This window comes from Akebia trifoliata, unplaced genomic scaffold (assembly GCF_017979445.1).
Source record: "Akebia trifoliata isolate Shusen 1 unplaced genomic scaffold, ASM1797944v1 Contig00318, whole genome shotgun sequence".
In the NCBI taxonomy this organism is placed as follows: Eukaryota; Viridiplantae; Streptophyta; class Magnoliopsida; order Ranunculales; family Lardizabalaceae; genus Akebia; species Akebia trifoliata.
This window is the reverse complement of record NW_028236965.1, coordinates 27,911-43,084: the sequence shown is the minus strand read 5'-3', so window position 1 is coordinate 43,084 and position 15,174 is coordinate 27,911. Positions and strand designations below refer to the sequence as shown.

Below are 15,174 nucleotides of genomic sequence, written 5' to 3'. Positions count from 1 at the left end.
GTGAGGATGATCTCCTTACCATAGAGATCATCCTCACCAAAAATCAACCTATTCCAAAACTTCTAACCCATGTAGGACAAAACACGTAGGGGTAAAGTGTAGGGTGTTGAACGGGACCCATATATATATATATATATATATATATATATATATATATATATATATATATTAAATAGTCAATGAATGTCTGTATGAATAACCTTTTTATTTTAAAATGTGACCTCTGTAATTGACATGTTGGTTAAAGTCTTGTTTAATGGTCACCTTGAGTCGGATAAACAGTCACTCAAATATGGTACGTGTATCGACTTATCACAAAATCAGGATAGTGAGTTCCACATCGGTTATGTGTTGAGATATTTGATTGCCATAATTTAGGTCATAAGATTAGTCATGGTTTCTCAACACTCTTATCGACCACACTATCATTATTTGTTTTATGTAGTTTGTTGTGATAGTTGATAAGATATTTTATTTAAATTATGCTTCAATTATTTTTTAATTATTCATTTAATGTATTTTTTATTTAAATAAAATTTGCATTATTTCAAACATTTAGTATGATTAATCATGCTAGATATGACTATTTATTTGAAATATAAGTTATTTGCTAAGTAACTTTTTGTTACTCAACCTACCAACTGAACAATTTTATAATGATTCTTAAAGATTCATTGCAAGATCATGACAACGACGATCATTAGGTATGTATGTTTTGATTTGAGACCTAGAGTTTTAGTTAGATTTAAGAGCCACCTATTATATATATTTGACATTGTGCGTCCTTTGGTATATATAAACATCTTAAAGTCACTTCTTGATCATGTGTATGTATATTTTTTGATCGTGATCATAACTATTATGTCAAATTTATTATTTTATTCTTATATTATCATTAGATGAAAAATATTATCGTTCTTTGAGATAATTCTCGAAATCATGGAAATTCGATTAGTTTTTATAGCATGTCCAATTAGTTGTCAATGAGTTAGTGTTCTTGTGATGAGATCATGTGCACATCACACCTAAGGATTTGTGTTAGAAGATGGGAGTGTGATAATATTCTTGCACTAAGTGCTTCTAGTAGTTCAAGGTGACATGCACTTTAAATATTTTCATTTGTGATCAATTTTTATAAGGTTGTTGAATGTCCCATAGGGATTCACAAATCATTTCTCGAGGATCATCCATTTGTTTAATAAACCCTAACAGGTAAAATCTAGTAAAGAGATTTTTCATTTATTTTGGACATAACAAAGATATTTTATTTGGGCGGGAGAAGTTAAGAGTACATTTCATTTCGTCCATAAAAATCAAATCCTCACTCGCTCTTCTTCAACCTCTTCTTATGGCGACGCTCCTCTTATTCTCTCCTCTACCTTCAACAGCATTTCTCAACAAAAACCCTAATTTCACACCATCTCTCCTCTCCAATTTCTCCCCAATTTCAATCTCTATCTCCAACAACCCCAACCCTCGTAGGTCCACCTTTCATGTCTCCTCTTCCTCGGTTGGATTCCCCATCACCACCGAAACGAATGGCCTCGATTCTTCCACAAGAGGTAACCCTCTTGATATCTCCAAACTCGGGATATCGGAAGAGATCGTCTCCGCGCTCTCTCGACGAGGAATTACCCAACTCTTCCCCATTCAGGTATGGTCTTCTTCAAATTTTCTTCCACTTGAAGTTTGGTCGTTGGTTTTGTGAAATTATTGGCACCCCATCTTTTACTTATTGCAAGCCAATTAAAAATAAAGAAAATAAGTGAAAGGTGAATCTCCATTTCTTGTGCTGAATATGACAAAATTCCGAGTTTGGTACATTGTTCATTTTAATTCCCAAAAACATGCATTCGTTATTTTTATAACCTAAGAACTAATGAGTTTTGTCACTTTCAATATCTAGGAATTTGTAGATATACAAGCGAATTCATTGATTATAAAAGTGATGAATTCACTCGAAATGCATGTTTTGGGAATTAAAATGAACAGTATACCGAAACCGGAATTTGGACATAAGTTGCCCACGTTTTGGGAAAAATATGTTTTGTAATGTTGAGATTATAATTTTAGCTAAAACCTTGTAATGTTGTAAATATGTGTTTTAATCTTTAATTGGGGTGTGATAAATAATTTAAGAAAATTGGGGTGTAATAAGCAAAAAAGTTGGGGTGCCGATAGCAGCTCTCTAAACAAAGATTTTATCTTTTCTTCGCTAACATTTTGTTAAGTAGATGAAGTTATCGTTTGTAAAGTTCTAATTTTTGGTTGTGTGAAACTATAGACAATGTTCTTTGTTGCTTTTATGATGTTATTTGAATTTTGATATTTTGTTAGTTTGGGTCTTAAAAGATTTTATCTTTTCTATGCTAATATTTCGTCCAGTAAATGAAGTTATAGTTTGTGAAGTTCTAATGGTTGGTTGTGTGAAGCTAAAGACATTGTTCTTTGCTGGTTTTGATGATTTTATGGGAATTTTGATAGTTTGTTAGTTTGGGTCTTAAGATTGTTTGAAGAAATCTCTAATGTGCATTTGTTCATGACCACTTGAAGGGAGAAGTTACAGTTTTTCCCCATATAGTATAACTTGTTCTATGACCACATATCGTCCCATTTGATAAAGTGGAAGTTTCTGTTGGGGTTGGTGATTTAAAATCACATCTTTTGTTTCAAAGGGATGATGGGTGTTTCCAAATTTTTGGAGGGGTATTTTAAGATGGTGTTTATGTAAGCTTATTAGAAATTAAAAGAATGTTATAAGTAGTTATTACAGTTTATAAAAAGGATTTTTTCTTGTAAAAAGGGTTTTGTATGCAAGATGTTTGATAAATTAATTGTAAAAGTAATATTACAAGAAAGATGACAATTAGTTGATTTGAGATGGAGAAATCTGATAGGAATAAAGATTTTGAAAATTGAATGCATGGTTTATTACTGCTATAAGGGCAACACAAGGCTTTGATGGAAAGAAGTTAGAAAAGATGAACAATGATGATTGAGAGGAATTTGATTTGTTGGCACGTGCTACCATATGCTTGTGCTTACTGAATGAGGTATTGATTGATATTGTGGGGTAAAAAAATAACAAAAGACCTCTGGGTAAAGTTATAAAGTTTGTACCAAACAAAATCCCTCACTAATTGGATTTTCTTGAAAATGAAAGAAAGCACAAAGGTCTCGCCATTTCAAATCACTTGAATGAGTTTTAACAACACCGTTTGATATCTTGAAAGTATCAGGGTGAAAATGGAAGATGACGATAAATTGGTCACAATGCTTTGTACGTTGTTTGAATCTTATGATAACCACATCACTACGTTGAGTTGTAGGTAAGATAATTTTTTTGATTTAGAATTGGTGTGTAGTGTCTTTGTTGGTGAAATATGAAAGAATGCATCTCTAGGGAGTTCGGGAAAGTCAAAGATGGAGTCTTTCATGTTAAGAGGTTGATCGAATAAGCAAGGTAGTTTTTCAAGAAATCATACAAGGCTTAAGTCAAATTTCGACCAAAGCTAAAGAACTCAAATGACAAAAATACATATTGGTTTTATAGCAAGTTGGACCATTTAAAAAAAATATTGTTAGAAAAGAAAAGGGTTAAGCGAAATTCAAGCTCAAGTAAGGAGATGAGTAATAAGAAGCAAGGCACCAAACCAAAATAGAATGCTAATCAAGATGACGAGTCTACATCAAAATTCATTGAAGATAAAATATTCTTGACTATACAATCCTACTTTTGATCAAATTGGCTTTTTGATTGTGATGTTATTCGATGTGCCCCCATTTATCTTGGTTTAATTCATATGAACCATGTAAAAGTAACTTAGCTTTGATGGAAAATAATTTAATTATCCAGATGAGCGTTGGTTTAGTAAATGATGTTTGGGTTGGAAACTTGTACAAGTTACTTGAAGAAACGGTGGTTGAAGATAGGGGTGTAACTTGGTTCGGTTCATACTAAGAACTGAACCAAATCGATAGTTTTGGGCTGGTTTGGTTTGGTATGGAACACGTGGTTCGGTTCTAGGTTAAGAAAATGGAGAATTGGTCAATTTGGTTCGTTTCTCGTTTCAAGGCTTATATAGAGATGCAGTTTATTTAAGAAAATGGAGAATTGATCAAGTTGCGGTTGGTTCTATGTTAAGGTTCTCATTTCAGAACTAAACCGAAAGGCCAATAGCCAATAACTAATAACCAATGGTATTCCTATTATATAATTAATGACTTTACTATAATCTATTCATTCACGTGGTTCAATCTTCGATGCCATAACCAAATTCGAAACTCATCTTATCCTCACCCCTTATGTGTGCATCTTCTACCACTGCTTCTTCAAGTAACTTATACAATTTTCCAACCCAAACACCTTTCATTACAACTAATGTTCTTTTAGAGATTTTAAGAATTTTATCTTGCCTCGTGGATTTATAACATTTGAGTCTAACTCAAAATGAGAAATTAAGGGTCTGTTCTTTACAGAAGTCAATTTCTGGAAGAAGCAAAAGTCCAGAGCTTGAAAAGCTACATCCAGTAGAAGCTTGTTCATTATAGAAGCACATAAGTCAGAAATTGAAGTTCGTTTGATAGCTTTTTATTGCTGGATTCTAGTAAAATGACCATAATACCCTTAATGTTGATAATGCACCTAAAATGCATAAAAAATGATCAAAATACCTTAATAAATATATAATTACACTATATATAATAATAAGTTTATATTAAAAAATTATAAAAATAATTATTTTCAATTTAAATAAATTTATAAATTTTATAATTCTATCAAAATATATGCAGCATTTCCTCTTAAAAATGGACATATGAAATTTTTCTGATAAAAAAAATACCTGCATAATACACAATCCAACATTCACATAAAAATGAAGGGAGTTTTGGTATTAAAGTAGTGATGATGAATTGCTTTTAGTCCTGGTAGTAAAGATGAAGGGTATTTTGGTAATCTCTTTTTGTTTTTAAGGTTAAGTTTGGTTAGAAATTTGATTAAAGATGAAGGGTGTTTTGGTAATTCTTTTTTGTTTTTAAGGTTAGGTTTGGTTGGAAATTTGATTAAAGATGAAGGGTATTTTGGTAATCTTCCTTTTGGAAATTTGATTAAAGATGAAGGGTATTTTGATAAAGATGAAGGGTATTGTATTTGGTAATTCTATTTTGTTTTTTAAAGGTCAAGTTTGGTTGGAAATTTGATTAAAGATGAAGGGTATTTTGGTAATTCTCTTTTATTTTTTAAGATTAAGTTTGATTGGAAATTTGATTAAAGATGAAGGGTATTTTGGTAAAGATGAAAGTATTTGGTACTCTCTTTTAATTTTTTAAGGTTAAGTTTGGTTGAAAATTTGATTAAAGATGAAGGGTATTTTGGTACCTACACTTGAGCCATTTTACGTTTTTGGCTTCTCGCAAAAGTCATTTGAAGAAGCTTATCTTGGGTGGCTTCCCTTAGGAGCTACTTTTGGGCATCGGTTAAAATCTAGGGGAGCAAAAAAAAGCCCAAACGAACATCATTCATCTGACTTTTTTGGCTTGAAAGCAAAAAAAAACTAGCTCCTGAAGCTCAACCGAACAGGCCTAAGCTCTTTTTTGGGTTTGGTATATGCTAAAAATCTCTAAGTGCTCTCATCATCCCGCCAAACATCCTCAACTTTACCGTGTCAATTCCAATAGTTTTGTTACTTGAGTTATTTCTCATAAAAATCAAGTTACTTTTACATAACTCATATGAATTTAACCAAGACTAGTGGTGGTACATATGGTGAATAACAACTATCAAGAATCCAATTTTGATAGAAAGTAGGATTGCATCCAGCCATGGGCACATCATCGTCAATTAACACGGATATAGATTTTTCAATTTAATTAGCTTTCTTCTTTGGTTTGGCATATTGCTTCCATTATCCATCTCTTACTTGAGCTTGAGCCTTTGCCCTAACTCTTTCTTTTTCAAAAATCTTTCTTTACATGACCCAACTTGCAACAAAATGAACATGTATTTTTATTTTTATTTTTTATCATTTGGCCATTTTGACCTTGATCCAAATTTTGACTTACTTTTTGTATGTTTTCTTAAATAACTACCTAGCTTGTTTGATCGACTTCTTAATATTGGAGTTTCCATTTTTGACTCTCCTGAGAACCCTAAAGATGCATTCTTTCATAGTTCACCAATAAAAAGAGCTAAAAAGAGCATCACAAATCTAATCCAAATTAAAAGTCTTCTTTACTGCAGCTCATTGTAGTGACAAGGTTATCATAAGATTCTAATAATGCGCAAAGCAGTGTGACTGCTTTATCCTCATTTTTCATGTTCATCCCGATACTTCAAGTTGGCAAATGATGTTGAATTCTTTCAAGTGCTCTAAGACCTTTGTACCTATTTTCACTATCAAGGAATATAATTTTCTTCTCAAGAAAATCCGATTTGTGATAGACCTTGTTTGATACAAATTTTCTAATTTTTCTCACAAGTCTTTTGTTGTTTTCTCACCTACAATATTAAAAATTACTTCATTCATTAAGCACAAGAGAAAGATAATTCATGCATTCAAATCAAGTTTCTCTCGATCATCATTGTTCATCGTTTACCATTCGAAGCCTTGTGTTGCTCTTGTTGCACTAACAAATCATGCATTTTGGTAAATCATTTCTCCATCTGAAATTGACTACTTGCCATCTTTCTTATAAGATTTTATTTCCAAGCAATTTATCAAACTTGACTTTTTGTAATCCTAACCGTGATCTTAAAAACTAACGTACTACATGTATCCTGACTTATTATGTAGTTATACATTTATACTCCCTACTACTAATATTTAGCTATGTAATACAAAATTTGATGTTGAAACCAAGATATAAACCTCACTTGAAGTTACTAAAGAAATTGTTGACTCATTGCCAATGATGTAAACAATAGAGTTTTTTTGTTATAAATTCTTCCTTAATCATAAAAGAATAGAAATTTTGCTGCACCATTCGGCATTTCAATTTTAATTAATGAGGTACAATTGTGTAACCAAGATTGTGAACATAAATGTTAAAATAATAGAGAATTCCATACCTTGCACTTTTTTATATTCTTCCATGCAAGTCTGTTCTTGAAGCCTTGTATAATCGATTTTTGGACATGCTGCTTGCAATAGTAATATATTCAATTTGGCGTCTCATATCTATCTGTTGAATTTGTTACCCTCATATGCAGAGAGCAGTGTTGGATCCAGCCATGGAAGGTCGTGACATGATTGGAAGAGCCATTACTGGATCTGGAAAAACTCTTGCCTTTGGTATCCCCATATTGGATAAAATTATTCGACATCGTGGTCCTCGCAGGTCCATTCTTGCTTCCCCCTCTCTCTTCTCTTATATCTAAATAGTTACCTTTCCTATTGGTTTTTTGATCTTTCCACCCTTTCTTGATTAACTACATATCCATCATATTATGGAAAGCAATTTTGGTTACTTTCATTCATGAAACCTTCCTTAGATGGTCAACCTGAAACCTTCCCTAAAAGGTCAACCGAAAAAATGGTTACTTTCATTATATGACTTGCACTCCAACATTCAGTTTATAATAGAGAACTTGCCTTTTCTATTCTACTTTTCAATTATGAATTGGATGAACACCAGTTGAGTGGATTATTCAAACCTTTGAGCTTAATTTTGACTCAACTGTGTGCTCAGTTAAGAATTAAATTGCATCACATGGGAAAGAGAGACAATACAAATGCGAAGATAAATGTTAGGCTATTTGTTACTGAGCTGCAATATGAATTGATATATTTTTTTTAGCTTCTCTTTGCAAGCTTATTTCTAATGCTTTCTTTTATGATATACATTCAATGTGAGTTCATGCAGCTGGTGAGCACGGGGACTGTGCAGAAGATGGTTCACTTATCATTTTTATCTTTGTTCACATTGTATCTGTTGTGTTTTCTGTGTGGTAGGCAAAGACGAGTTCCTTCTGCTCTCATCTTGGCTCCTACTCGAGAGCTTGCGCGACAAGTACAAAAGGAGTTTAAAGAATCTGCACCAAATTTAAGTAGTGTTTGTCTCTATGGTGGGATACCAATTATGAGCCAAGTTCGTGCACTTGGGGTTGGTGTCGACATTGCTGTTGGCACACCAGGAAGAATTATTGACCTTGTTGATAGGGGTGCTTTAAATCTTTCTGAAGTCAAGTTTGTTGTGCTGGATGAAGCTGATCAGATGTTGGCTATTGGTTTCCAAGAGGATGTCGAGTGTATTCTAAGTTATTTACCTTCAAAGAAACAATGCATGTTATTTTCAGCAACAATGCCTTCATGGGTGAATGAGCTTTCAAGGAAATTTCTCAGGAATCCTTTAGTAATTGACCTTGTAAGTTGGTTTCTCTCCATTATTATGTATGATTTCATTCTAACAAGCAATTGTGCCTCCTCTTTCAGCTTCATTTCCACATGTAGCTGTGTGGGGTCCTAAGGTTCGATCAAAAGTAGCCTTTTTCACTTGGTCTGATGTTTTGAATAGAATCTTTACATTAGATCATTTCAATTCCTGAGGTATTGTTGCAAATTGTGATTAATCGCAGTTCTCTTTATGAGACTAATGGGGAAGATGTCTTCCATATCCTCATCCATTGTAGTTTTGCATCAATGATTTGGTCTCATTTCCTATCATTGTTAAAAAAATACCTCCGTTTTCTGTTTGTTGGGCCATTTGGAGGGAAAGGAATAACCATGTTTTTGAAGGGAAAGAGAGCTTTATCCAAGAAGGGATTATAAGTTGCATGGAGTTTCTTTTCATTCTCATAAATACTTTCGACTATTTGCTTTCTGAAACTCGCTAAAAGGATTTAAGTAACCACAAAAGTCCATGAATAAGAAACTCCTTTTCTTCTTCTCCTCTCTCTCTAATGTTTTTTCTAATCCTTCTATCACATTTGTTCTTTTTTATTTGTTTATTTATTATTATTTTAGAGTGGTGGTTAAAGATTGGCTTTGGTTACACACTTACAGTAGCTACTTGAATATGTCGTACTGTGAGATGTTTCTCTTTGGATCATGCACAACAGGAGTTAGTTCGAAGGAATTCGACTTCTTTACTATAATTTTCGAATTAAAGGGACCCTTGAAAATTTTACTTGGTGCATAAAACCTCTTTTTTTTATAAATTTTATCACCAAAGAGATTGAAAAGCGTGAAATGGAATAAAGTGGCAAAATATAGGCCAAATTTAGCCCTTTCTATTACATTTACAATAGTGAAGATAAATGTATATTTTCCGATTTAATTTTTCTCATGTTAAATGGGCATCTGTTTATTGTTTCTTTTCATGCAGGTGGGTGATTCAGATCAAAAGTTGGCTGATGGTATCTCTCTCTACTCAGTTGTGTCAACCAGTTCTGGAAAGGAAAATATTCTGCCCACTCTAATCTCTGTAAGTGAATAGCTTTTGGTGAATGGCATTTATGTGACATAGTTCTTGCATTTCCATTCTTTGTTGTGTGTTGGGGTATGATAATATTTGTCTGTGTGTGTTTTTCTTATACATCTTCCAAAATATTGGAGTGCAATTCAATATTTTAAAAATTTAGAGGAAAGCTTGAGTTTCTATTTATTTCCTAATGTATTTTTAATACATGGTCCATGGTATACGGATTTACTAGAGTTTGCCCGTGCCGTAGGCACGGTCATCCTCTTAAAGGGTTAAAAGAGGAAAGACAATAAAGTTATAAGGGTATTATTGGAAAAGGGTAGAAGGGTAAAAGGCAATGAAGTTAGAGGGGTATTATTAGAAAAGAATTACAAGAGGAAATAGAATAAAGTCAGAGGGGCATTATTGGAAAGGGGGTAGGAAAAAAAGACAATAAAGTTGAAGGGGTATTCTTGGAAAGGGAGGAGAGAAGGAGTAAAGTTGAAATTATTTTTCGAGACTCATGGAGAGATTAAATCCCAACCCCTACTTATGTGAGGATAAACGTTGGGACGAGACCCGTTTTGTTTTATTATATAGATGTGTTCCTGATACATCTTCCACGTTGTTGGGTGTAAATGTGCATGCTGGCCGCTCAAAGGTTCCATTTTCTTCCAAATAAAGTATTCTTGCATATGGTACCAAATCTACGTTGCCAACCGGGAAAAAAGCTGTATTTGTTTGAATAATATGACGAGGCAACGCATACTAGGCATTTTTTTCTTTCTTTTTCTATAGGTCCGTGTAGCAATCTAGACTTCAAAATTCCCCATTGGCGTTCCTTTCAACCTGAACTCCTTGAAAATCCGTGTCATAAATGCATATATTTGACTAATTTAACCAGTATTGTGGTTTCATTCATTTGATTTCGATCTAATTTTCTACATTTGTTAATTATCATTTTAAAACCATTCCTTTATATGTCCAGAAATATGGGCGAGGAGGTAAAAGCATAATTTTCACAAGAACAAAGAAAGATGCTGAAGAACTTTCAAGATCCATGGGTAGTGTTCTTGCAAGCAAAGCATTACATGGAAACATGCAGCAATTACATAGGGACAAAACACTGTCAGCTTTTCGAGATGGACGGTTTAGTGTGCTGGTTGCTACAGATGTTGCTGCTCGTGGACTTGATATTCCAAATGTTGACCTGGTAATGCAACATGCGACCATAAAAATAGAGAGCTTCTATTGCCACACCAACTTTTGCTAACGCCACCCCAGAATGTGTGCTAATTCTTTGGTTATTTACATATGAATTTGGATGGCATTATAAAAAGTTGGCATGGCAATAGATTCTCTAAAAATATCCATTTTTTTAATAGTTCGTCGATCTCTAGACTTTCCGGTGCTTGGTTGAGCTTATCCTTACAACTCTATGCAGGTTGTTCACTTTGAAATACCAAATTCTTCTGAAATCTTTGTTCATAGATCTGGTCGGACGGGACGTGCAGGAAAGAAGGGCACCGCAGTTCTTATGTATACTAAGAGTCAACGCCGTGCAGTCAACACAATCGAGCGGGATCTTGGCTTCAAATTTGAAGAGGTATGTGTTCAACTTTTTGATTTCTGTCAACTTGGTCAATTCTGGATGTTCTGCACTACGGATTCATTCCATTGAGATGTTAAGATTATTGAAGGTTATGCATGCATACGTATTCCCCTTCATCTTTTCACTCCTTGATTATTGGGAAAGAATTACCCTTCATATGAAGTAAATCTGACAGGGTAATAGATAACGTAGAGAAGACCTGTGTTTTTCCATTTGTATTACTTAACTTGAGCCCTGTCTGGACAACCGTGACACTTTTTGGTAACAGTGTAGTTAAGGGCAAAAAGGCCTGAGGTGCACGCCTGAGTGAAGCAAGGCACAATAAAATAATAATATAATTATAACATTATTAAAAAGAATAAAAAAGTGAAAGATTGGCTCTAGATATTCTATAATTATAACATGTATAAAAGTGAGTTCTATAAATAAGTTAGTATTCAGCACTTCAAGAAGAAGAAGAAAAACCAACATCAACACGTGTAGTTGTTGCTACAATAACAACTAGAGCTATTAATGGGTGGATCCAAGGCCAGGCTTGGTTGAGTCCTAAAGAGGCATGATCTACCTAAGATCGAGCTTGTACCTCTATTGGACCTAAGTCAATTAAGCCTTAACCTGATCTCAATGGGCTTGGACTGAATAAAAATGAAAAATTATAAACATTTTTAATGATAAAAAAATTATATTTTTTTCAAATAAATCCTTTTTTATATAAAGATTGTACAATCAAATCTAAAATTAATGTCTCATTTAAACAAAATACATATATTTTATTCAATTTTTAATGAGGTGTGCGCCTTGCACTTTGACTGAGGCGAGGCGTGTGCCTTAGTAAGCCTCATTTACACTGCCCGGTGCCTTCTGTCCTCCCCACCTAGAGATGCACCAAGGCGCTCTCCTTGACTAGACTGATTGGTAAGTTGGTCAATTTTAATAGTTGACTCCAGTTCAATATGATTTATACTTGTTTTACATGGGCAGTGCTAGGTAATTATCTAGATGAAACTTCTATGAGTTTCTTGGGGATCTTAAATTTCTCATTAGCCATAATGTTTCTGTAAAATGTTGAAGATTTAACAAAATGTTTTATCTTGCTAATATTTTTATTACCAGCTTCCAAAAATTGCAGATGGTATTGGAAACAAAGTGAGGAGAATGGATTTGGATGAGAGCGCTTATGAGGGGTATGATGACACAAGAGCGAGCAACCTTGGGTATCGTGATCATTTTGCTGAACGTCCATTTGGAAGTTATGAAGGATCTCAAGGGCACACCTATGGTAACAGAACTAGAAATCAACATTCCAATGGATTCAAACAGTCCGAAGGACGCTTTGGAGGTTATGAAAGCTCTAGAAAGAATAACTTCTCAAGGAATCAAGGGCAGGGGAGCACTCGTTTTGCAAATTCCAGAAGGACCCAATCACATAGTTATGATGACTCTAAGAGGCAAGATGGTTATGAAAGTTCCAGAAGGAATAACTTATCAAGGAATCCAGGGCAGATGAGTACTCGTTTTGCAAATCCAAGAACCCAATTGCGTAGTTATGACTCTGAGAGGGAACATATCACAGAGAAGAATGCAGTTGAAAGGAAGGAAGATGGTTTCAAGCATATACTTGATATGCTCAGGGAGCAGCCATGATTGCATGGAAACCAAAGACTCTCTGGTGGCTTTAAATCATTGGTAGGTTGCAATTTTACCATGTCTAATTGTGTTTCTTATGTGCAGTTGATCTGCTTCTGTGGGGTTCTACATGCACATGTTAAAATATGAGATTCTATTGCCACACCAATTTTTGCCAACGCCATCCCAATTCATATGTAAATCACCAAAGAATTAGCACACATCTTGGGTTGGCGTTAGCAAAAGTTGGTGTGGCAATAGAAGATATTAGACTTTAATTATGATTAATATGTGCATTAGTGTTACTGTTGTGCATGCATTTGTGCACTTCTGGTGTCCCCAACTGCTATTGATTTTTGATAAAAAAGATGTCTTGTGGTGAGGGAAAGTGTGGCTAGGGACGTAGGGCACCACTAATGGAGGGAGAGGGAGGGTACTCAGTAGGTCTATTCTGTGTTATCTACATTTTGGACCTCCCCTTGAGTTGATCAATAATTTGTCCAGTCCATGGTCGCATATTAGTGAACATCGAGCTACATATTAACTCACCAACAATTATTGATAAATAAGATCACAATTTTATCTATTATAGGCTTATAGTGTTATAAATCTATCTCGATAATGCCCCCAATTGTTCGTGGTAATTGCTTTTGCTTTGCTGAGGTTGAAGATTATAGTAAATTTGTTTACCCTAGAGGTTGAAAATGGTATATACTCATGAATATTTTATCTTCAATGAGATAACCCTTTAGGTTTTGATTGTGAAGTTACTCGAGGGGTTATGCATTGGTTTGGAAACCTAGAGGGTTATCTCAATATATACCAAAACCCAGAGGGATATCTCCAAATTACACTTGTTATTATTACCATTTTCTGAATAATTCTCATTTAAAGTGCGTGTATATAAATCTAATGATTAAAAAAAAAAATTTGTTTTTACGTTTACAACACGTTTTTTTTTATGTTTTAACACTTAAAAAAAAAAAAAAGTAATAAAAACCTGTTTGTTTTATAAGCCTATGGTTAATTTGTATACCCTTATCATTGTAGTTTGGTTCATAAATGTTGTTTAATGTGGGATTTGACGATAATATCTTGATGTTATGATTTTTAAATTTTTTCATGTGTCTTATTCTACTCAAAAGATATGTTGATGGTTGAATTTATTTTAGCATCATAAAATGTATAATTATGTGTGGAAACATGTTATCATGCATAAATATTCAATGACATTTTTTTTTTTGCACAAAAATATATTGAAAACTTAGAATAAATATCTAATGTATTATATATATTATAATTTTAATATATATTTTTTATTTATTTTTATGTCATTTTTTCCTGTTTTATTCTCCTTTTCTCAGAAGTTTTCCCTTGCTGTTTTAAACACATATTCCAACTAGCTGACTAAAATCATGATCATCATCTAAGCCATAATAACCAAAACAACTGAATCTTCGACCAAGATGCGCTCAAAAACTTGTTTGTTTCCTCTTCCTATAATGAATTGTTGTCAGAAGGTTGCCTTTAGTACTGTGTAAAATTTTCATCTAACTGAGACTGTTTATTGGTTTATGCAGCATCACACGTGACGGTACTCTCCTGGTGACACAGAGACCGCTGGCAATCGCTGTTCCAGTCTAATCACCGGTCTTGGAATGAGTCAGCTCAGCAGAGTAGCTATGGTTTTCAGAACAAAAGAAACAATCTTGATGCATTTACCCAGTTGACGGGGTGAACATTTATAGGTATCGATTCACAAGAAGGTTTTGTAATTCTATTTGATTTTCTCTATTAAGATAAGGTTATTACACAGGTTCACAACAATGTTTTGATTGATTTTTATTTAAACATTTTAGCAACACTGCCTAGTCATGTTAATGTTTCAAATCCTCCTTTGGAGCCAGCCAACCTTGTTTGTCCTTTTGAAGCATCCTCAGAAGTATGCAAAATTGGATTTGGACCTAATATGGATCCATTTAAAACCATTGGAACTTTCTTCTTAGCCCTAAACAGGTTCAATATGTTTTTAATCAAACTATTATGACCATCAATGGAATAAGGAAAATTCCCATTCCAAAAAATCTGTTAAAAGTTGAGTAACGCCAACACATCACTGATGATCATGTTACCAAGATATGACACTTTGAATGGTTGTACCACCTCCAATATTTCTCAGGTATTCTTTTTCTCTGCAAGTTTAATTGAGAACATAAGAACTTTTCTTTTTCTGTTTTCCAGATTGTATGGTGATTTTGAATTGGCTACGTTTTGCGAATTGTGCATACTTGTTGCTAAATAATTTTTAGGACTATTCTTCTTGTAGTTTTTCTATTGATCTGCCTCGAGGATTATGATTTACGAGTGTTACTCCGTTTTCATCCAACACTCGTAAAGGTGATCTGTTCTATGATAAGTGCAATAATCTTTTGGTCTTGTTATTTCATTATTTGTAAAATAAAAAATAAAAAATACAAGGATATCATATCCACTTTGGAAATAATAAAAAAAAAAAAAATTATAGATCTGTTCTATGA

At 33.6% G+C, this 15,174-nt stretch overlaps 1 protein-coding gene across 1 annotated transcript; it reads left to right on the top strand.

Moving 5' to 3' along the window:
• Positions 1–1,257: 1,257 nt before the first annotated feature.
• LOC147381636 (DEAD-box ATP-dependent RNA helicase 53-like) lies at positions 1,258–14,501 on the top strand. The gene is made up of 8 exons (XM_086430138.1): positions 1,258–1,654; positions 7,211–7,338; positions 7,953–8,364; positions 9,325–9,423; positions 10,388–10,612; positions 10,844–11,005; positions 12,125–12,697; positions 14,218–14,501. Exons 1-7 carry the CDS (start codon positions 1,349–1,351, stop codon positions 12,653–12,655), a joined length of 1,863 nt encoding a protein of 620 aa, XP_086286264.1. The 5' UTR covers positions 1,258–1,348; the 3' UTR covers positions 12,656–12,697; positions 14,218–14,501.
• The last annotated feature ends 673 nt before the right edge of the window (positions 14,502–15,174 follow it).